The 24,424-nt window shown below is 34.2% G+C and overlaps 1 protein-coding gene, 3 long non-coding RNA genes and 1 pseudogene across 5 annotated transcripts; 2 read left to right on the top strand and 3 right to left on the bottom strand.

The window, feature by feature from the left end:
* The first annotated feature begins 970 nt into the window (after positions 1-970).
* LOC132602623 (uncharacterized) lies at positions 971-6,881 on the top strand. Of its 2 annotated transcripts, XR_009567841.1 has the most exons (11): positions 971-1,608; positions 2,239-3,037; positions 3,164-3,301; positions 3,411-3,443; positions 3,544-3,654; positions 3,742-3,916; positions 4,070-4,168; positions 4,911-5,278; positions 5,347-5,470; positions 5,795-6,326; positions 6,435-6,881. It is a non-coding gene; the product is annotated as an uncharacterized LOC132602623 (long non-coding RNA). The 2 variants fall into 2 exon arrangements; XR_009567840.1 differs by having other exon boundaries at positions 3,164-3,443.
* Positions 6,882-8,049: 1,168 nt separating this feature from the next.
* LOC132601931 (uncharacterized) lies at positions 8,050-8,454 on the bottom strand. Its single transcript, XM_060314979.1, has one exon. It carries the CDS (start codon positions 8,452-8,454, stop codon positions 8,050-8,052), a length of 405 nt encoding a protein of 134 aa, XP_060170962.1.
* A 3,672-nt stretch (positions 8,455-12,126) lies between these two features.
* Positions 12,127-13,746, top strand: LOC132602622 (acyltransferase Pun1-like; annotated as a pseudogene).
* A 129-nt stretch (positions 13,747-13,875) lies between these two features.
* On the bottom strand, positions 13,876-15,872 carry LOC132602621 (uncharacterized). Its single transcript, XR_009567839.1, has 3 exons — positions 15,716-15,872; positions 15,320-15,375; positions 13,876-14,306 (listed from the first exon to the last, which is right to left on the bottom strand). It is a non-coding gene; the product is annotated as an uncharacterized LOC132602621 (long non-coding RNA).
* Positions 15,873-18,454: 2,582 nt separating this feature from the next.
* On the bottom strand, positions 18,455-23,622 carry LOC132604321 (uncharacterized). Its single transcript, XR_009568701.1, has 3 exons — positions 22,895-23,622; positions 21,290-21,374; positions 18,455-20,239 (listed from the first exon to the last, which is right to left on the bottom strand). It is a non-coding gene; the product is annotated as an uncharacterized LOC132604321 (long non-coding RNA).
* Between the last annotated feature and the right edge of the window lie 802 nt (positions 23,623-24,424).

Genomic DNA, 24,424 nt, shown 5'->3' with positions numbered 1-24,424 from the left:
GGAGGAGTTTGATTCTTAAAGCAAAGCCGATAAGGCATGAGTATGCCGGGTCCGGCATAAACTTGGTAATTCCTTAACAAGTGTATGCCCAGTCCGGCATACACGCGACCCAAATCTTGCCTTGCAATTTTTTTTAAAAAATTTATGTTTGAGCGGGGATTCAAACTCAGAACCTCATGATTTCTGCGTGAACGCTCAGAGTTGCAATGCGAAGGGCAAAAATTAAAGACCAGTAATATGAGGGGCATAATTTAAAGACCACAAATATGAGGAGCAAAATTTAAAGACCACCCCAAAAGATGGGCAATCCGCGCAAAAGAATGAAAAGAACTTATAAGCCAAAAAAAATAAGTTGGGCTACCCCCAACTTATTATTATTATTATTATTATTATTATTATTATTTTGTTTATAAGCAAAATTTCAACTTATAAGCTACTTTTTTAAGCTAATTCAAACAGGCTGTTAGTCACGTTTTAATTAAGTTGATTCTGAAAATCACCTACCGAGGAAAAAGAGTCAACGTAAGGGATATTCAAGTTCTGGATAATCTAAATATATATTACTCACATTTTAAATTGACCGTGAAAACTACTTACCAAAGAAGAGAGCGAGTTTTATAATCTAAATAAATTATTCTTTCTTCTTATTTCCCACTCAATGTTCGGTGTCTGCATTAGAGCTCGATTATATTCGATTGGGGAAATCACATATTAATATCACTTGAAGTTAAATATTATAAATTATATTAATACTTTTCCTTATTTACAAAATATACAATTTTAATTACTTCATATACCAGATTGTGGTTTAATGTGTAGTGCCTTGATTTTAAGCTTTTAAGAAGGAAAGAATCTGCATTTAAGAATTTTGACTATATTGGAAGATACAATCAGTTTTTACACTTATCAAAAAGTTATTCTCTCTCATCCGATCCGTTTTTCACATTTATCAAAAAGGCCTTTTGTGTCTCTCTTTCTCTCACAAACTCCCTCTCAAACTCCCTCTCTTCCATTTTATACTGTTTTTTTTTTTTTTAAATATCAAAATTCCATTTTGTTTCCTAGTAAATATCGATTTCAACTTCTAGATGTAAAATTATACACTATTTTCGTTGTTTCTTTGATGTTATCAAATCTTCTACAACTCACATAGTTTTTGTGTTGCTTATTCGACTTTCTTGTTTGAATTTCTGGTAAAAGCTTCTAATGGGGACTCCAACCTCTAAAATCAATCGACTTTTTGCTTCTTCTAGCCCGAACATTGGTCCGGATCCATCTTTCGATCTGCATGCATTCACTCAATCTCCTGTTAAGAAAGATGGAAAACAACATATTGTTACCCCCAAGGTAGTTCAACAAAAAATGGTTACACGAAGCAAAGGCAAACGAAAGGGGAAAGAAATTTCGCTTGGAATCTCAAACGAAATCGGTTCTGATTCTGATTCTGATTTTGAAGATGAATTTGCTTCTCCTTCTTCTAAGAAAAAGAAGGTTGACAGTGGTAAAACATCTAATCCGAAGAAAGAAAATGAGTTTCATATTGTTTTACAAAAAGATGTTAAAAAGGGTCAAACATCAAAGAGAAACCATGCAAAACCGAAATTGAAGGTAAAAAACAAGTATTTATTACTTTAATTTTTGTTTATGTTCAAATGAACTGGTATGAATTTTGGATAGAAAATGGTATGTATCATGTTTATATTTGGGTTTTATTATTGCTGTATGAATGTTGTATATTTTATGTATTTTTATTGTATATAAACCTGAGTCATATATGGTAGACATAAATTTGTTATATTTTTTGAGTTGATTGTTCATCTGCGGTTAATACATACACTTTTTATACACCAATAATACATTCACTGTTATAAGCTTATAATACATATACTGTACTAAGCCTAAAATACATATACTTTAATTGTTGTTTGTGGGCAAAATAATTGGTATGAATTGTGTTTAATAAATGGTATGTTTCATTTTTAAACTTGATTTTTAATATTTGTGTATCAATGTTGTATAATTTAGGTATTTTTGTTGTATATATACTTGAGCCATATATAACAAACATAATTTTTATATATTGTCAGTATTTGTGCTCTTGTGGTAATACATATTCTTGTCATACACATTCAAAATACATTCATTGTTGTGTTGTACACATTTAAGACCTTTTCAGTGTATCAGATTTTCTCTTAGTTTTGATTTTGTTTAGTAATTTGTTATTTATTATATATTTAGGTAAAGAAGGTTCAAACCAGATTTTGTACTTACACCAACATCAAAGCTATTGAGCATATAAAGTTGCGATTAAAGTCTAAGAAGCAATTGCAGATGTTTAGGGAGTCCCCATTTGGTCATTTTCTTGATTTACCGAATATCAAGGTGCACCCACAACTCATTCGCAACTTGATGTATGCGGAGACTGATAATGATAGAGATGATATGTTTATCATCAAGTTGAATGCAGAAGAGCTCTTTTTTGGCATAAGAGAGTTTGCCATTATTAGTGGTTTGAAATGCGGCATGATGAGTGAATTTGTTCCGGACCATAATTCACCAAATAGGTTAATGAATAGTTACTTTCCCAATCAACAAAGGGTACTCAAGAGTAAGTTGATAAGTTTTTATGAAGGAAGCATTTGTGTGGATGATGATGATCTTGTAAAAATGTCCATTTTGTATTTTATTAGCACATTTCCTATTCTCAACTGAGCCTTCCAAATCTTACGTATCTAGGCAGCACTTTGACTTAGTTGAGAGTGGTGAATATAGGAACTATCCGTGGGGAAACGATTGTTTTAACGAAACACTTGCTTTTGTTAGTCACCAATTGAGTGGTGATCCATCGTATTATAGGGTTAGGGGCTTTCCACTTGCTTTGCAGGTTTGGTTTTATGAATGTTGCTCAAAGGTTGATCTTTTTGTTGCTACTCGTATTCGAAACTACATTCCTCGGATTCTTAATTGGCAAACATCCCAAGATACATTGTACATTTGACTATTTGAAGAGGGGATGTTCAAAACTTATGGGAATCAGGTAAACAAGAACACTTTCAACAGCATGCATACATTTTTCATTCACTTTTAATAGGGGTTCAATTATGTATGTTTTATTAGACTTGCTAACCGGTATGAATACACATGTAATTTTTTGTTTTGTTAGGTGGTTTTTTCCAACATCACACCAGCAAATGATGAATTGCCACTTCTCACTGAGTTACCAGATCCGCCACGACCACGTACTACTACTAGTGATACACCATTTGTACATGGTTCTTTGTTTGAGGCATTGAAGAATGAGGTTGTAAATGTAGTTATCGAATTCACTATTTTTAATCTTTTTTAAAAGGTATGGAATGATTATGAGTCGGTTAACACATATATGGCGCATAAATTCTACTTTTTTATAGGTTCGTGAAGATTTGAAACTATTTCAGAAGAAGGTATTTGTCGGATATTAATGGATTATAAAGTTCATTATTATTATTTTTTCTATTGAAATAAACAAATAATAATAAGTTTATTGTTTACTGCTTATATCAGGTAGAGGATGATTTTAAATAGTTGAAGCAACATTTGGATAAATCAATATTAGACATACTTACAGAGATCAAGTCCTTACATGGCAGGCAGACGGAAAATAATGAATATGAGGTTTTTTTTAAAAAAATAAAACTTTGATGGATTTCCTCTATATTATTAATTCAATTTTAAATTGATAAAGCATTCATTAATATATAGGGTACTGGAGGTGTGAAGGTTGTAGATGGAAAAATAATTTATAGTGGTGACCTGAATGACAAGTATCATGACATACAAGCTGAGGTTGATGAACAAGCGACTAAGGGTGCGGTTGGTGGGCTTGATGGAAGTGTGCCAATATCTGGTCAAGCTGTAGTATATTTGAAGACCCATAGTAAGCTTTTAATTTCTAGTAAATTATATTTATGTCCATATTTCACATCCTTAAATAGATATATCATAAATGGTTCAAAATGTGTATGTAATTTTTTCCAGTTAATATTTTTAAAACTTAATTATCATTCATATTTTTGTATGAAACGTGTAGCTGGTATGCATGCTGGGATTGGTGAAGCATGTTATAATGATCAAGATGATGTAGAAGCATTGAAGAGTCTACATGAACAAGAAGAATTGAAGATTCAAGGTCATTCTTTTTCTTGATATAATTAGAATCTGCCATACGTACATCTCAAAAATCATATATGAAAACTATATATAAAGTGTATTAACATAGCTTCTATTTAGTAGAGAATAAGTTGGCAAATTACTTTGTATGAATGTATGGTCTAAATAGAGTTTTAGCTGAATCTTTTGAGTGTAGTCCATTTGGTGTTTGTTATATTAGTAGTATCATATTTCTCACCCATAAATCCATTCAGAAAACTGTATAAAAATTGTTGCAAAAAAAAGTATTTAATTGTCAATTCAGCATTTAACTTCTGACATTACTATTTATGCAAAATGTAGTTGGTGTGCATGATGGGTTTGATGGAGCCGATGAATTGATTCATTAAGGCTTGTTGAATTGATTCATTAGCCAAAAATGTATTTAATTGTCAATTCAACAAGCCTCAATGAATCATACTGAACATGTTCCTAATTTAGGTAAGGACTTCACTTTTCATTGAAATGTATTTGTTTGACAAAGGGTTTTATGCAATAGCTTTCCAATTACTTTCATGTATATATCTGATAGTATATGTGTTAATACTACCCTATAGCTTTCATGTACATTCATGCTTGACTTGTGAATTGTCTGAATCATGAACTTTCTGTGCATGATGGAGATGTTAATTTGTATAGATGCTAACACTGTTAGTTTCGTACTGTTTTTAAAGATTTATGAAATATATTGTATTAAAGTTTCTAAAATTTGAATTTTGCAGATACTTCTTTAGATGATGTGGTTGTTGAAATTGATAAAATGGGTAGTTTGTGCAATTCTGTCTCCAAAACCCCTACTCTTGATGACATTGAATTGCCTGCATATAGCGAGACCCAGATTGTTGCGATTGAAAATAGTTAGTATTCTAACAATTACACTCCTGAACAACAGCCAAGACTCAGAAAGACTGGAAAATACAAATCATCTCCGTATGTTGGTTTTAGTTCAGCTGGCAGCAACGCGGGTAAATCACCTATATATTTCAACATAAAACATCCTTTGCAAATAACAATGGATTCGAAGTTGATGATGCATGCTCAATGAATTTACATCTTGGGTATATGCTAAAGTCTCTAAACGGAAGAACAGGTATGTATAAAATATTTTACTTATTTAACTCTTTCTCTTGCAAACATTTATGGCTTTTTGCTTTCCAGAATTTCAGCATACACTTTAAAGGACAACAAGATTGTCAATCCTTATGATTTGGAAGTTAAGAAAGTTGACAAAATGGAGTGGTTCTACAATGTCATTCAAACTGGGAAAGCGTGGGAAGACTCGGTATGTTGTCTCCAGACTCTTTATTTGTTTATTTCACTTTATTTTTGTTGTATGAAAAATACTTTCATACTTAATTTTTGGGTTTCGCAAGAATGGTAGTTTATGTGTTGCCATTGTTTGACACAAGTGCTATGTGGATTATATAATTTGGCGTGTATATGTATGAAATTTGTGTGGAATGTTGTATGGAGATACCATATGTGTATGAAATGTGCATATCAGTATGCATATTATAAAAACTGATATATGACTGTTAAACTGAATACTTAATAACAGAAATTCTTTACCATTTTACTTATATTTTAGTTGACATTCTTTTTTCAGCATGTTGATGTCATTATGTATTACTTGAGGAAAAAAGCAAAGTATGGTCCAAATAACCCAGTGAGATACACAACAACAAATTGTTTTTTCATAAAGTGGGTTGAGGCTATCCACAAGCAGTACAAGGAATACAAAAATGATAAGTGTTTTATTATTGCTGAGCATAATGTGGCAAAAATTATTCGTGGGTTTAAATTGATTGCAAATATTTCTTGGGATACAGTTGATATGTGCTCATCCCAGTCAATATAAGCGAAGAATACCATTGGGTGTTGGTTGTTTTATGTATTAAAAGAAGGTGTTTCTATGTATATGATTCATTCCTGGGTGGGGCTATGCATACTAATTCAATTCGAGAAGTTGTTGAAAGGCTGGCCACCATGATACCTCTCTTTTTCAATTGCACTGGATTTTATGGGAAAAGAAATGACATAAACTGGATAACTGAACCAGCATATGTTGGGAAGAGCTTTGATGATCCTTTCGAATATGTCTTTGTGGATCATTTGCCAGAACAACATCCGGAGTCTAAGTATGTATCTCTACTTTATATATTATTTTTAACATATTATAATGGTGTTCATACATATTAAATATTAACTGTTTTTTTTTTATTTTTTATGTTTGTGATTATTTACAGTGATTGTGGGTTATACACATGTGCTTTTGCTGAATATATCAGTCAAGGTGTATTTGAAATTTTAGAAGAAGATTTTGATGCCGATCTTCATCGTCGGAGGTATGGTGCCCTGCTGTGGGATTATGCAAGAAAAAAGCAGGCTGATGGAGCTATTAGTGAGAGTGAAGTAACAGGAAATGTTACTAGCAGATTGGGTGGTCCAAAAATTTGCAAGGAACCAGTACCTGAAAGGGAGAAATTGCCGAGACTGAAACGAAAAATTTAGAATTCTTAAAATTAGTGACTAGTTATTAGTTTGATGGTGTAAGAAAGATAATTTTGTTGATGTTGGCCTAAGTAGTTTTCTGATTTTGTTAGTTAATTAAGTTTGATTAATATGATGCTTTTATTATTCTTACACCTTATATCATTAGTTATTAATATGTTTACCAATGTAGTTATGTTAATACAGTTCTTAATTTGAAATCAATGATCCACCATATTTGTTCTCTAATACACAAATTATACAGTATCTATAATATACACATGTTTTCACATGTAGTATACAAACTATATTAAATTCAATGATCAAACAAATTTGTACTTCTAACACATAAAATGTACAATATCCATACATTGTTTATACGATAATGATACAGTAAACAATTAAAATTCTTCCTTCTTAATTTTTATAAATTATTGATACACTAAACATATAAGATTTAATACATCATGAAACGTGTTATATAGATATATATATATGTCGCATACATTATTTATACTATATTGATACACTAAAACGTGTTAATACATCATGAAACGTGTTATATAGATATATTTATGTTGCATACATTATTTATACTATATTGATACACTAAAAAGATATGAAATTTGTTGTGTTTCATACGTTATTTATACAATAATGATACACAGAAATATATGATATCCATACATAATGTTTCATACATTTATTTATACAATAATGTATGCATTAATAATACAATTTATATACTGTCATTTTATAATGTATGGTGCATACATTTTTTTATATATTATTGATACACTAACAAGAATTTTGATCATTCACTAACACAACACTCTCATACATTATTTATACAATAATGTATAATTTAATGATACAATTTACATACGGTCATTTATAATGTATGGTGCATACATTATTTACACATTATTGATACACCAACAAGAATTGTGATCATTCACTAACAAAGCTCTTTCCTTTTTATATGAAACACGTTATCTGATACATAATCTATACAATATTGATACACTACACAACTAAACTAATACCAACTAAAGCTCTTGATACATTATCTATACAATATTGATACACTAATCAACTAAGCGTTTTAGTCAATATTCAGTAGTTAAATAGAATGCCATGATATTTCAGCGGTTTGACACAAATTTTACAATCAAACTAAACAACTAAAGTTTTGATGCATTAAATATACCCAAAAAAAAAAAAAATCCAGCCATGAAATAAAAATAAATTCTTGCTAGCCAATTTAATAGAAAATGTTGCGTCAAAATAAATTTAGAATTTATAAAGTAATGAGTGTCTACTAACAGTGAATGTAAAAAAATAAAAAATTTGGCTATATGGAATTTAATTTCATTTGGGCAAATTACTACATGTCTTCTTGTTGTGTCCTTCTATGCCACACTTGCTACATGTCATCTTTGCCCTCTTAAATTTCACCTCATAAAATGGTTTCATTCTCTTCAACGATGGTCTCCCTGGAAGTCTTTTAGAATCTGGTGGTAAAACAATTTGTTCTAACACATCAAATGGTATCTCCCGTGTACTCTCGCATGGAAGAGGTTCCACTGGTATGGCATATGTATCTTTGAAATTTTTATTGCTGTAGTAGGCAGAGCAGTAGTCCTCTCCATGTTGGTGCCTGTACATTATAGCAGCCAAAGCATGTCCACATGGTATCTCATCAAGTTGAAACCTTCCACAACTACAAATCTTACTTCGAAGACACACACTAAATCTATTCATACCATCTGTCATTGTATGTAGGAATTCAGTGGAAGCCCTTAACTACCATTAAAAAGTTGGATCAAAATTTAAATTAAGAAATTTAACAAAAAACATACAACATAAATACATACTACATACAACATAAATACATACAACATATATGATACCCTATCATACAGTTTAAAAACTTACAGTCATACGGTGTGATAATTCCTTGTTATCCTCATAAGCTTAATTGTACTCATTAGTAAGATCAGTGAATGTATTTCTCCCTTCTTCACTGTGTTTTGCATTCCAAGTTTCAATCAATTGTCTCATGTAATCCATTAACTTACAAACTGGAAATTCTTTAGCTTTGGCAATGCTGCTGTTTATTGATTCAGCAATGTTTGAAGTCAACGTCCATGTTCTCTTCACTGTTGCATGTACCCGAGACCATTTATGATACCCACTATCAAATAAGTATACACACAACTTCTTATCTATTGTGTCCAGCCTTCCCATGAGTTCACTAAATTCTTGAAGAGTGTATGCCTTAGCTAATGCAAAGTATAGTTTCCTGACTTGTTCTTTATTTCTCCTGCATTTCTTAAGTAAATTATTCCACAAATGCCAAATACATTTATAATGAGTCAACCTGGGATATACTAATGCAGAAGCTTTCCATATACTATCATGTCTATCTGATACAATGCACATATTCTCCCTTTCACCAAAAGCTATCCTAAATCTCTCAAAGAACCATGTCCAAGATGCATCATTCTCTGAATCAACTATTGCATATGCTAATGGCAGTATACTACCTGATTTTGTATAAAAATTATGTGTAATCAATACAGTGATTTATAAGTTAAATTTAGGCATAAAATTAAAAAAAAAAAAATTACAAACCTCCAGGATCTAGTGTGCTTGCTATTAGCATAGTTCATTCATAAGTTGATTTTAGATGGGTGCCGTCAACAACTACTATAGGCCTACAATACTCCTATCCTCTAATACAAGGTTCCAATGCTACAAATGCATACAAGAAACGGTCTTCTGCTGTTTTTTCCAAACTAACAACTGAGCCCGAATATGTCTTTTCCAAGATGTAAAAGTAGCTCGGTAACTTATTCTATGATTCAGTTGGATCCCTCGCAACATGTTTAATGCCTTTTCCTTGGCTCTATAAGCTTGCATGTAAGTCATTGTTAAACCATGTTGTTTCCTCATATCTGATGTTATATCCCTTGGTGTGTATACTCTTTTAGGATCTTCATACTTATCCATTATCATAATTCCAACAACCGTTGTAGTTGCTTGACGTCTTGAATAAATCCTTTCCTTTAATGAGCATGAATGTTGTTCACAAAATGATCTAATTTTGAAATGCCCTGAATCATTCAAACTTGACGATTTAAAACTCCAAGAGAAATCGTCCGCATGGCACTCAAGACAATAGCTATTGTTGGAAGAAAGAAAAACATCAGAAACAGATTTTATATACAGTTTTCCTACATATATCATACAACAATCCAAATCATAAATAATTGAAAGGATTGTTTAAAAGTTATATCTTACATAGTATTCAACATATTGAAAAAACATTAATTTTCATACCTTTTAGAACTAGATCTTCTAACCCGAAATTGGAATTGTTTCGAAAAGGCGTAGTTCTTCATAACCGCAACAATTGTTTCCTTGTCCTTATAAATCTGTTTTTCAGCAACAAATTCATATCGATTGTCGCTTATAATTCCATTTTGTTCACATTCCACAGCCTCAAAATCAACACTGGGAACTATGGCATTCAACTGATCAGTTTTTCCATTGTGTGTAGGTAGGGATTGTATAGAATTTGAACTGCTGCCTCCTTCGTCTTGGATTTCAATTAAATCCAAAGCTACATCCCTTAATGTAATACATAAAGGATACTTACTGAAGAAGTTTTTGTTTTCCTTTTTTGATCTAAATATACATGGACATCCATATCATTGTGTATGGTCATTGGCGGGCATCTGTCACTAACAATGCATTTAATCTCCAATCCTTGAATTGTTGTATCTATTCCTAGTTGAGCAGCAATCACTATGACCAAACCAGTAAACTTTGATTTGGAATCGTATAATATTCCTTCAACTTCAAAATTTACGTATCTACCTGTCAAAAAATTAAAACAAAACACACATTATACGAACCGCGATTATCATACAAATATAATACAAAGTCCATACACACTAACGACACATTACATAATTAAATATATACATTTTAGATTCATCATACACACTAACGACAAATTACATAATCAAATATATACATTTCAGATTCATCATTCAAACATATTGTATACACAACTATACATATTATATGGTTTTAAACGACAAAAAAAGTAAAAAAAAATGACATGAAAAAAAAAATTATAAGAAACTGGAAATTAACATATGACCACCTGATGCGTCCCATCTTCCATTGTGTTGTACCATTATTGAATGAGTTGTCTCATCTGCCATTGAAACATCTGAAGTTTTTATCAGGAACTTTATTTTTGAATGTTGTATGAATTCTGCAATTATCAACTACAGTTAAATGAATCTTCAAGAATCTCCAACCGTGATGGTGAAAATATGATTTCTACTTTAATTTTCGTGGATTGCTGAAATCTGGGAGAAAAAACAGGGGAGAGAAATTATGGGGAGTAGGATTCTAATTGGTTACACTGTGATCTTTGGGGATTCTTGTACCGTATATTAATTTCTTTTACCGCATTTTTAATTTTGTATAGGGTTGGTAAGTTTTCTAATCTTATTGTTTGCAAACCTAAAAGTACTGGTATTTTTTGTAAATACTCCCTCTATATATGTAGTCAGCCCTATTAGATTCGCACCGTGTAAGGCCCATTTAGGGGGAGCGCTCCCTAGCAAAGATTTTTTCCATACCCAGTGCTCGAATTTAAAACTTCTGATTAAGCGAGGAGCAGTCTCATCCACTGCACCACATGCTTTGATGGTCTAAATAAATTATTCACGTTTTAGGTGAGTGTATCTAATCTGGAGTAATCAAGAGGGACTTTACATTACATCCTTTGATGGTCTAAATAAATTATTCACGTTTTAGGTGAGTGTATCTAATCTGGAGTAATCAAGAGGGACTTTACATTACATCCTTTGATGGTCTAAATAAATTATTCACGTTTTAGGTGAGTGTATCTAATCTGGAGTAATCAAGAGGGACTTTACATTACATTACAAATTAGAGTTGTGACCTAGCCCTAATGTGGAAATTGGAATTTTATTGGCCACCTGCTCGTCTTCTTTTTGGGTCCCCAGAACCCAAGTGGAGTCGAATATTATTTCATGTCATTAACTTTTAAATCTTCCTCTACTTGGATACCTTTTTATACATGATTTTCGTCCACAATTAATGGGATTTATTTCTTAAAATAGATGTCAATAAACATGTTTTTTGCATTTGGACTGTGCTACAGTGAGTAATAGCCTATCTTGTCAAGCTTCTAGAAAGTTAAACGTGTTTATTTAAAGAGTTAAAGTGTTCGGTCAAGTTTTTAAGACAAACAAATACTGTGTTTTGAGTAAAAGCAGAACTAATGTTTCAGAAATTGAAAAAAGTAATTCTTTCCTCAAAAGCATTTTTAGAATTTTGGCCAAACACAAATTGTTGTTCTAATATTGATAAATAAGTTTTCAGACTGATTAGTTACACACAAACTCTTATCCAACTCGATAACCAAAGTTCTGTATGATAATTATCCAATACCCCATAATTTCGATGTTGGTGGAACCTATAAACTTTTCCTATATATAGAGGGTAAGATTCAAGCTGTTGATGAGCTATTGTGAAGTATTGGCTCTACATATCTTCTTTCAGTTCTTTGTTTAGTTTCTCTTTTGCAATTTCACCACATCTATATACCATATGGCTTTTGAAAAAGAAAACATGGAAGTTAAAATCTTGTCCACAAAGTTCATAAAACCATCTTCACCAACTCCAAATCACCTCCAAAATTACAAGTTATCATTCTTTGATCAAATAGCTGATGAAGCACATTTGCCTCTTATTCTTTTCTATCGTCCTACCAACAACACCAACACTTATAATGAAGAACAACTTGAGCAATCCTTATCTAGAATTCTAACTCATGTATATCCAATTGCTGGTAGATTTGCTGAGAATGACTGGATTTACTGCCAGGACCAAGGGGTTAAATTTGTAAAGGCCAAGGTAAATAGTAAGCTCAATGAATTTCTTGAGAAAGCACACGAGGATATCGACCTTGCTTTGCTTTGCTGGCCTCGAGATACTTGGGATGTGGATGATGCTAACATACTCATCATGCCAATTGTCATTGTGCAAATCACGGAATTCGAGTGTGGTGGCTTAGCTCTATCTATGAGCCACGCGCACACTGCGATGGATGGTTTCACAACTTTCACTTTTGTTCACGAGTGGTCCAAAGTGTGCAGATTGGAGATTCCTGAAGAGAAGATCGATTTTCTGAGATTTAATTTGGCTGAAGTTTTCCCACCAAGAGATTTATCGAAACTTCTCTTGCCTCGTCTCCCCCAGGATAATCGTAAGGACACTAAATTAGTAGCCAAAAGGCTATACATCAATGAGGATTCTATTTCAAGGCTCAGAAAAGAAGTCGGAGATTTATGCTTTAAGCCCTCAAGAGTTGAGATGATCATAGCCCTACTATGGAGGGCTCTGATCCGTGCTTCAGAGAAGAAGCACGGACATTTGTGACGTTCCCTAATAGGCATCCCAATCCTCAAGTAGAAAAATCTTTCGGGAATCTTGTAATTGACTCCCCGGTAAAATTTGTACCTGGGAAGAACAAGATGGAATTGCAGAACTTTGTAGCGTTGATTCGTGACACGGTGAAGGAAACTATTATTGTTTGTAACAAGACTTCAACGGAGCACGTAGTGTCCGCGGTGGCAAATATATATAATGCAAGTTTTGTAGCACAAGAATGGGGAGGAAATGAAGAAGTTGATATGTACACAAGTTCAAGTTTGTGTAGATTTCCTATACAAGAAGCTGATTTTGGTTGGGGAAAACCATGTTTGATGCATTTTGGGTCAAGGCATAATCAGTATTGTTGGTTGTATGATGCAGAATGTGGAAATGGGGTTTGCTTGCAAGTGGACTTGAAGGAAACTAACATGCATTTATTGGAGCGTGACAGTGATATCAGGGCTTTCTTTGAGTTTTAGATTCGTAAAGTACTTTTTTCTATTTGGTATTTTTGGTAATGAGTTGCATCTGTTATATATCTTGTTGGAACTTCATTTGTTTTAGAGTACTATTTTTTGTCCTGATAAAACAAATATCCGGAAAGATTGGTGTAATTTATCCTTTCAGGAAAAAGGATAATTCAGATTTATAAAGGTATTTAATGTTGTTCATATTATGCTGATCTCCTAGAAAATAGAGTTTAAATGTCACGCCCCGAACCATGGCCTGGATGTAACACGGCACTCGGTGCCTGACTGCATGTGACCGAGCGAACCACATGACTTGCTGAATCATCATGATGCATAACATAAGCGGAATATAACGTGAATGCATGATGAGCCTTTATAAAACATGGTAAGTCATAATACTTAATAAAATACTTGTTTAAACATAAGTGAGCCAAAATGGCTATACGACTCCAAATGTCTGACATGACATAACTGACTTGTCTAGTCTATGAAACCTCTATCATGAGTCTGACTGGAAAACATACTTACTGGGACAAGGCCCCCAGCATACCTTTAGATGCATAATTAATCATAAAATAAAAGTTGACTAAACCCCGAATGAGATGGGGCTCACCAATAAGCTGATACGAATGTTGTCCTACTGAGCAGATGTGTCGTCCTGTATATCAGTACCTGCATCGTGAAATGCAGGCCCCCGGGCAATAAAAAGGGGACGTCAGCACATTGAATGTACTGGTATGTAAAGCAACCGGAATAAACAACATGGGACATGGAATAACATGATACGAACTGAAACTGAAAACTTGGACATGAACATGAGCATGAGCATGAGTACATATATATATATATATATATATAACATGAGTAAAACATGATAAGTAGGGAGAGCATTTCATAAACCGACACATGATATCACCACGTGGATACGTGGAGTCTGGTACCTCGCCGGACCAGCAGAGCCCCTATACCTTGCCAGGGTATAAGGTAATAACGTACCTGATGGAACCATTCAGTGTGAAATTAAGGTATCGTCCTAACTGGCGGAGCGATCCTTGTCCTATGGTGGCTACATAGTTTCAGGCTATCTGAGCCTTCTCGGTAATTCGTGCAACTCTAAAAAACATGAACATAATATAGTTGGCTAAAAAGCCCATGATTTTCGTGAATTAACTTGTAATCATGATTTCACGAAATAACTTGTAACATGGTTTCAAACATGGTTTCATGAAATAATGTTGTAAACATGGATTCATGAAATAATCTTGTAAACATGGTTTCATGAAATAATCTTGTAAACATAGTTTCATAAGATGACTTGTCATAGTCTTGCAAACATGTTCTTGATTCATGAGTAATACAATAATTCATAATCATATATTTGTAGTTGACTTGAAAACATGTTTATAACTTGCAAAATAACTCATGCAGTTTCATATGAACATAATGAGAACACATGAGGAAGAATTCATGATTCATGGATTAAGCTAGGATCCCTAATGTCCGTAATGGAAGATTAGAAAATACAATAACGAACATAGATATGGAATTCGTGTACATACATACATAATTACGGGCTACCAATATGTTGGGTTTAATGCCCTAGGATTTGAACTTCATAGATGTTACGAAACGGATCATGGGGAAGAACGTAGAGATTACCACATGTGGATGGAAGTTCTACATACCTTAACCTCCCGCTTTTGAGCGTATCACAATGTCTTTCAATCCCTTCAACTTCAATCTATAGCAATACAAGTCATAGGGATTCTATATTAGCAACCATATCCATGTTTTGTTCATCTAAGCATTTTATCAAACACTTAATAGGCATGAAGCTTTATAACCCTCATTAATGGTGTTTTCTTCACCAAATCCCCATCTTTTTACTTCTAGCTAATTCTACAATCCCATTAGATGTAATTAACATCATTTTTCATCAACCATATGGATACAACAATCCCAAGTCAACAATCCAACAATTCTAGCATAATTCATATAATCATCTTCAACAAACCCAATTATTATTCTCCCAAGAATTCATCAATTCACAACTATAAGTGATTAGGGAGTAGAAATATTACCTTTTTGGGTAGTCACCACGAAATCAACACCCCCAAGTCCGATCTTTAGCTTAAAATGACGACCACAACTTGTACTACAAATTATCCTTCACGAACTTTGGGATTTGGGGCCTTAAAATTGGTTGATTTTCTCCTTCTTCTCTCTAGATTCCCTCTCTCTCACTTCCTCTCTCTAAAATCTGAATTTGGAGAAAAAAAATGGGCTGCTAGGGTTATATTTCCCTTATATACCAAGGGGAAATGGGTTTGACCCAACTTGAAAATGGGTTGGGACCTTTCTGTCTTAAAACGTCCATATCTCCCTATCCCGATGTCGCATGTGAACCCACAACCTATGGTTGGAAAGGTATTTCAATTATCTACAACTTTCGTTCTTTGAGTTTTCCCAAATTCTCAACTTACGATGGGGTTATGGCCTCCCGAAGTCAGGTGACCCGAAACTCAACTGCGGACCAAAACACGCCCATGTTACGGTCCCGTAACACAAGGGACGGACCGTAACGTGGCGTCGTACCTTGTCGAAAATTTCCAGAAAGTTTCTGGAAATTCTCCCTGTGTTACGGTACACTGTTACGGTCCGTAACACAAGGTACGACCCGTAACACAAGGGACGGACCGTATCCTGGGACCGTATCGTGAACGAAATTTCCAGTGAGGTTCTGGAAATTTCGTCTGTGTTACGGCTCACTGTTACGGCCCGTAACACGAGTTACGGTCCGTAACGTCACCGTAACGCAGACGACTTTTCCAGCGAACAGGCTTCACTCAAATGGGCATAACTCTTTGCACAGATGTCCGTTTAATCCTCATAATATACCGTTGGAAAGCTATTCAATAGGGCTACAACTTTCATCAAGGAGGTTCTTCCAGATTCGCAATGGATCAAGGAGTTATCGCTGCCCGAAATAAGCCTATCAATCATTTTTGCAAACGCTCAAACCTATAGTGTTTTCACTAGACTTCTAATGATATGAGCTTAAACTCAGTCCCAAAATGCGGGGTGTTACATTAAATTTGATCAAATGGAATATAGCTACAGTTCTAGTACATTTTGCAGTTTTTTACAATTTGGTTCATATTTTTTTGTGAACACTGAGCGTGTTGTGCAAATTTTCTATCTTCTTCAATAGTATAACACTCTTACATATACAATTAAATATTTAACCATGGTGAAATAATAAGCATTTTCATTCTGATTTACTGATTCTTAGGGCCAATTGTTCTTTTTATTCAATCCATCATCCAAGCTATATTAACCGGAGATGGTGGGGGTTTGCCATGACCCTTACGTACCCATCCATAGATTAATCTCAAGAGTGTACACCAAGGAGGACATAAACCTTAACTTCCAAGGACATAGGTCAGGGTCAATTGTTTAGATAAGTATAAACAATCATGCAGGTAAGTATTTTACCCTAGTTTTCACCCTCTTCTTCCTCCCCTCTCTAATCCACCGCCTCCTGGCCCTCCGCCGCCTCAATTTTCCTTGACTATCATATCCATCACAGCTGAAACACTGTAACATAAAATGAAACCGAATTATGAATAACATATTAACATATGTAAGTTCTGATATGTAAGTCGATGTTCATGTGGTAAAGACTTGCTGCTATTATGATATTCTCTACGTTGCAATTAGGGTAGAGTAACAACGAAAACCTTTGTTTTGCTGCTACTACAACTTCCAACTATTAACAATCGAGTATAAGTTATATATACCGTCAATATAAGTAATTTTTACACTATCATATGCATATGCATATGCTTTTGCTTGTTATAGCAGGTAATATGGTTTATTTTCAAGATTGTAAATCTCACAGTTCAAGAAGATTTACCTATAAATATCATTTTAATAACTTAACAGTACCATATATATAACTTAAACTCGTAACAATATTAATGCCACTCATTTTTATGGTATTGGGACCAGGACTACAAAAGAACAATGTACATGTTCTTTGAGTTATATATGTTTCGATACGTACATAAACTAGTACATCCCCACTTAGATTGGATTGTACGTACTACCATTGTCAAGTTCCTTTCAAATGAAGGGTCGGCTGAGTTGTAATGTGGGACGAACGTTTATAATTATCAAAGTCTTTTCAAACAAAGTGTGAGATCATTGAAGACATAATTAAGTAAATATAATTTTCTTTGATAATTTAAATTTTTAGATTAGATGATCATACTTTTTAATATACTAATTACGGAGAAGGTAGAGGTTCTAGGTACAATTCTCACTACCTATTATTGAAAAACAACTCCATGTGTTCGACATATAAAAGAAAAGAATTAGGACCGCATGCGAAAGAGCGTGTTATCTAAAGACATTATTAAATAAATAAATAAATACTCTTGTCATTGTCTTTCCAGCATATATATATATATATAGTTGCATGTATATCTCTCTTCGGGAGATTGTTGGGTTTCCCTGTTTTTCATTCTGTCTCAAGTCTTAGAGGTAGGGAGGGAGTAGAATAAACGAGTTCATTTGAAGGAAAGGAGGAAAGGAAGTTCGAAATTATTAAAAGACCTGAATTGACTTAGATACACTTATTTTATGATTAATACGACCTATGATGGACATGCAAGCAAGCTAACTATGCCCAACATATTAAAATTATATATGAACAAGACACTGATCTATCCCCACCCCAAATGCACCTATTTAGTGTAAATCATTATCAATAGTCGGGCCATTAGGTTTCCGATATTGGATGCTTCAAGCGAAAAATAACAATGGGGCTCTCTTCCACAAAATTTCTTGATTTTTAAACAAAACAGCATACTACTTTCGAGTTTTATCCTGATAATCCAAAGCAACTCCAACATTGTAAAAGTATTACTGGGCAGGCAAAGGATTAGATGCAGAACTGAAGTCGAATAGGTTCATGAAAACTCACAACTTTATATGTTTAGAGAAACATGTTAGCCTGATAAAGCCTGACAATCCACATCAATTTAAAATGTTATTGGAGAGGCGGAAGAGAATATGCAAAAAAGGAACTGAAAAGGATCAAGAAAACTCACAATTTGAAGAAGCCCCATTTCAAGGTGAAACATTTATCTGCAGTTCTAATGCTGCGACAAACGAACAGGGGCAACACAACTTGTAAAAAAAATGAATTCATATTGTATGAGTCCAACAAAGTTTGACAGATTTCGAAAGGAAATCATGCCAGATGGAAATTGCAGCCTAACAAAACTGGAGAATTTCACAGATTAGAAAGAGAGTAAATGCGAGATGAAGGTGTCCCTTTGGTTTTGAAAATTTTTTAGACTTACCTTAATTAATCCTCCTTAATTGTGTCTTTCAAACTTCAATGCTGCGATGGAAACTGAATTTTAGATCTAGATCATGTTTTCCTTTTCGTTTCTCTCTGTAGTGTTGTTTTGAAAATAACACAAGAATGCCTATTAGATGAAAAATCAAAAGGAAAATAATACCAAATCTGTAAACATCTCCTGGTTTGCCAAATTATCATGATCTGACCAAAAGAAATTCAGAGTCATAGCATGAAAGACAGTGACTTAAAGGACTTTTGGATCTCCCGGCAAAGAAAAAAGAAAGAGATCAGGATTACCAAAACACACATGAGGCACAACAAAAATTAAATTACATATTCACACACAACAATAATTTTCATTTTTACCTATCCTGATTTGGTAATAGAGTCTTAGTACTGATAAATTGGACAAATAATATTATGTGCTGATTAATTAAAGATCTAATCACTTTAAAATGCATAAAATGGGTTGAATAATCATCAATTAGTCGAAGATGCATGTTTCGCGATACATCTCCTCCCTCACTCTTTCTACTATATATTGAAATCTTTAGTCACAGCCATTAGCACAAAAAGGATAATTGACAGACAGAAATAGTTTATGGAAAGTTTTACATACACTATGAGAGCTTGGAAGCTGTGATCTTGGAAAGTTTTAGAAAGAAATAGTTTTCATGTTGGAATTACTTTTTTTCAACAATATTTGACTTGATAGAGAAAAGTATGATTTCATCTCGTACTTCAAACCCACGACTGTTCTAGAGACAGACAGAATACAAAATTTGAATGGAAATAAAATACTTTATGATGTTGTTTGAAGAATTCTTACAACTGAGTTTCCAGAAAGTGTTGGGTTGCGTTGTTTTCCAACAAAAAAGACTGAAGATTTCATTATACTCCATTTTTCAAAGCTTTCAAAGACTCAGAAACAACAGAAATCTTCAATAAGAAAAAGTTAAGTCGATATTTCAGCCCAAACTTAGTAAAGTGAATAACATGTTATGAAGAGACTGAGAAAGATAGAGAATTGCCTTGTACAATAAGAAAGAGTGAACGGCCAAGCTTTGGAAAAATCACCAAACCTTTTCCTCCTGAATCTACATCTCCAAACAGAAATATGCAATTAAGCTTTATCTGGCTCTGCCCCTGAAATAATCAAGGTAATTTGCCTGGACACTTCGTTGGTGGAAGTTGTTGTGTGGGATCTGTTTTTTTTATTTCCCTCGGAGGGGTCCTGCGGGGTTAAAGATGGTAACTGAGCGGAAACTACCTAAGGAAGTCAGTCGTATAAGAGACTGGAAAGATGTCTGATTACAGAACAAAATTAAGCAAGAAGTGTGTGATGCGGGAATTAAGATTTGCACACAAAAATGGTACTGTATTTAAGCCAAGTTCACATGGAATTTGTGAAACCAAAAAATAATCCCTAAATGAATAAGTGGTGGTACTATTTTTTGGTTTAACCTCTTAATCAGGCAGTGTACATAACTGTAATTAGGGATAAGAATGAAACCGATACAGAATCTTGTATCAGGGGCATGAAAATTAGAAGCTACTAATTTAACAATAAGGCCAACACCAAAAAGCCATAGTGCGAGTTTAATCTACCAGAAGCAATTGGATGGTACTGAATATAAATAAAACCAAAAAAAATACTGTATCTAAACCAAATTCAAATGGAATTTGTGTAAACAAAACTAAACTCTAAGTACTGAATATAAACAAAACCAAAAAGTACTGTATCTAAACCAAATTCCAATGGAATTTGTGAAGAAACCTGCTGCATCCACTTGAATGGTATTTCCCTTCAGCGGGCCCTTTACCCGCGCTTCGCGCGGTCGGAGAAGTCTCTAAATATTGTTGATTAGTCCATGTTTTAACTTTTGTAAAAGGAAATTTCTTTAATAATCAAACATATCCATGACTCCATAAAATATACATAAAAAATATGGGCAAAAACCTTAAATGAAATGCTCTGAAAGACTCCAATCCGAGAATAAAAATTTTAAAAATGGATTGACACCTCACCAACAAGGTAGAAGCAGCACCACTGCAAACACTAAAGGCTTGATATGATAGTAGAATATGAATTCGGCTGGGCAACTTTTCAGTCTCTCATTTTTATTTTTATTTTAAAAGTATATTTGCCACCTTTTTACTATTACATGTTTTACTAAAAACAAACATCAACTTTTTATGTTAAATTCTTTCTGTTGTGATGTACCATGATGTTCATACCTAAGAAACAATTAGGAGATGAGGAGTCAAATTTAAGAAGTCTTACGAAACTCATGCCCTTTGCACACACTTTAGATTCCCTCCGCATAAAGCAACAACCAACTTCAGAGGTAGAATAGCATATGCTTCAACTATAAACCATAGGAAAATATAAAAGTTAGTATCTACACAATTATCACTTTATCTTAAGGAGATTATTGCTTTAATATAGAATAACTAAAAGGGACCCATCCGCTAAATACGATACCTCCTAATAGAGATTTTGGTATAGAAGAACACCTGCTAACATCAATACACCAATAAATCTAGTATAGTTTGACACAAACCTGTCCAAGAGAGATAAAGAGAGGGACCTCCTTGAATAAATTCACTTACGAGAATATTATTATGAAAAATACTAACATCGATCTCTTACTGGATCATTGCATGAACACTTAACTGCCTCAAGCACACTACTCTCATATTTTCACGGACTCTGGTACAGAGTATTGAACATTTAGTTATATGGAGACAATATCAATAAGCGTAATAAATAAGTATAACTATATCTTTGATGAAGCCAATTTTGTAACAGAGGACAATGGTTGAACTATATCTGTTAAAATGTGTGTGCTAGAAAGAAAGCTAAGGCTGCTGGATAAGGTGCAACTTTATTTTCGATGTAATGAAGTACTATCTTTATCTTGGGGATTCTCCTAGCGTCATCTGTGCTTCTTACTTCTCGGCATGTAATGCTTGTACCGCTGTTCATATTCAATTAACAACATTATTTATTGTGGACTTCCCGAATAAAGACAGTTCGACGTGTACTTATGAGCTTTTTGCTTATTTGCTTGAACTTGAGATTCTGAGAATTACAAAAAAGAAACTCATGAACAATGCTCAACATTTTGATAGAATATGCAACCCAAAAAGATGGTTCTTAAAACTGTATGGAGAGGGAAAGGATTATAACTAACCGAAGAACTTATCCATGACTATCACCAGAATTAGAGGGTCATAATGGACACGATTGTTTATTTTAACTCTCACAACTCTTTATTGTCTTTCTTAACTACAGTAGCAAATAAACAATCAGGGAAAGGAAACACGAACCAAACAATGAGCAAAAAAAGAACAGCCAAAAAGAAGGAAAAAAGAGGAAAATGAGTTTCTTGGTTTTTGGAAGTGCCTCATCACCGAAGCTATAGCACACTTTATATAAATATATAGATTGGGTCTATTTGAGGAGATTTGCCAATCCATACTTGATAAAGAAAGCAAAAATATGGCTAAATAATTCAGCATTTAAAAACAATCCTTGATAACTAAAATCTCTTTATGATTCTACCATGAACGATCATAATGGGCAAATTGTATAACACAATTGAAAAAACTACATTAACAACATAAAGCTTTTAAACTATCAATGTTATCAGTTAAATTTGTATCCTTACTCAGTTGAAAGTGAAAGCCAAAACAGAAGATATATTACATGTAGGTTCATCTTAATGAAGTGACTCCTCTATATTATCATACTTAAGAAACAATAATACTATAAATAGCAATTAAGAGAAATAAAAAGTAGGAAACATATATCGTACTGTACTAATAAAAAAGGCTTTGAGGAATCAGAAGGAACAATTGTTTGAGAAATTGAAAATAAACTTACAAATGGTAAGGAAGAAAGAAAGAACAACTATGATTAATAACTCATCCAGCTTTTATCTTCCGAATAAAGCCTCAAAACCAACCCTGCAAACTCACGTATTCTCTGTATCAATCGGTCCGCACAGATCACTATACTTTTGGTAGTTTAATTGCACCATGAAAACAAACTTCAATTAACCCCTGAAACAAAACTACTTTTGTCTAATCCAAATTCCTTTTGTCAACTAATAGGAAGTTTCTGGCATACATCAGTCGAACAAAACAAATTTCAATCATTTCATTGCACTGATTCCTTTTCCTTCCTGGTATAATATGCTATATAAGTTTAATTTATCATTCACATCAATATCTACCTTACTGAGTCCCAAAGTAGATACATTGAGCCACATCTGGTGAACCACAAATAAAAGGAATCCCACCAGAATTTTCCAATACGACACACAGAGCGAAAAAGATGACAAACTGATCAAAAGATGCAATTGTAGCAACAAAAAGATTGTCCCACAAAATAAATAATCAAAGTTGGTAGGGTTTATGTGAAATAATCAGAGAATAGATGAATTAACAAACGATCTTCCTCAATCCTCACCGGTAAACTTCTCTTTAGTTTTTTTTTTTTTTAATTTTTAGAGAAGCCGTGTTTGGTTGAAGCGGCATGTGAGGCCAAAGGCTTTATGTTAGACCCCCAAGTTCGGACTTAGACGCATGCGGGCGAGGGCAGTCTCAAGGGCTTGTACATTGCCCCTTGACATGGGCCTATGTAGGTGTTGGAAGCAATGTGCGGGGTTGCATGCCTATGGCATGGTGTGCAACTAAGTCAAGGTGCTTGGGTGTTGGCAAAGCAGCTTGACCAATGTCAGTGGCACGGACAGGCGCATGGCACCAGGCGGGCATGCGTGCAGGCAGTTGGTTGGCACCGACAGACATGGGCATTGACATGGGCTGGCTGGGGCCAAGGCAAACGGGCAAGGAAAAGGGTTGGCATGGTGTTGGCATGACATTGGCATGAAGATGGGCGAAAAATATTCTAAGTGTTGGGCGAAGCTATGAGGCGAAAATCAGGCTAAGGCACGCGCAAGGCACATGAGCGAGGCAGGTGCACGACACATGAGTGAGGCATGCGCGCGGCACATGCAGAAGGGCCATGCGCGCGGGACATGCGTCGGTTACGCAGTGTGCGCGGCATGTGCGACGGTTATGCTAGGTTTCTGAAGGCTTTGCCAACATGGGCGAATTGTTAGGCTTAGAATGTATTCCATGATCCCAATGTAACTGCTGGCACATGCCACGCACGCCTCTCCCCTTGTAACTGCCCCTGGCAGGTTTGTAAAGTAGACAGAATTTGGCTAAGGTATGGATCAGTTTTGTAAGCCTCCAAATTCTTGAGTCCTTTTGTATATCTAAGAGATAATAAAAAGGTTGGGCATTTCCTATAAATCGTGTGTGTTCCTTTCATTGTGTTTGACCCGAAAATTAAATCTAAGTGTCAAAAGTGAGTGTGTGTGCGAAGGCTGAAGTTGGTTGTGACGCT

Source organism: Lycium barbarum, chromosome 7 (assembly GCF_019175385.1).
Source record: "Lycium barbarum isolate Lr01 chromosome 7, ASM1917538v2, whole genome shotgun sequence".
Lineage (NCBI taxonomy): Eukaryota > Viridiplantae > Streptophyta > Magnoliopsida > Solanales > Solanaceae > Lycium > Lycium barbarum.
Note: the sequence above shows the minus strand (reverse complement) of the source record. Positions and strands in the feature narration are given on the sequence as shown.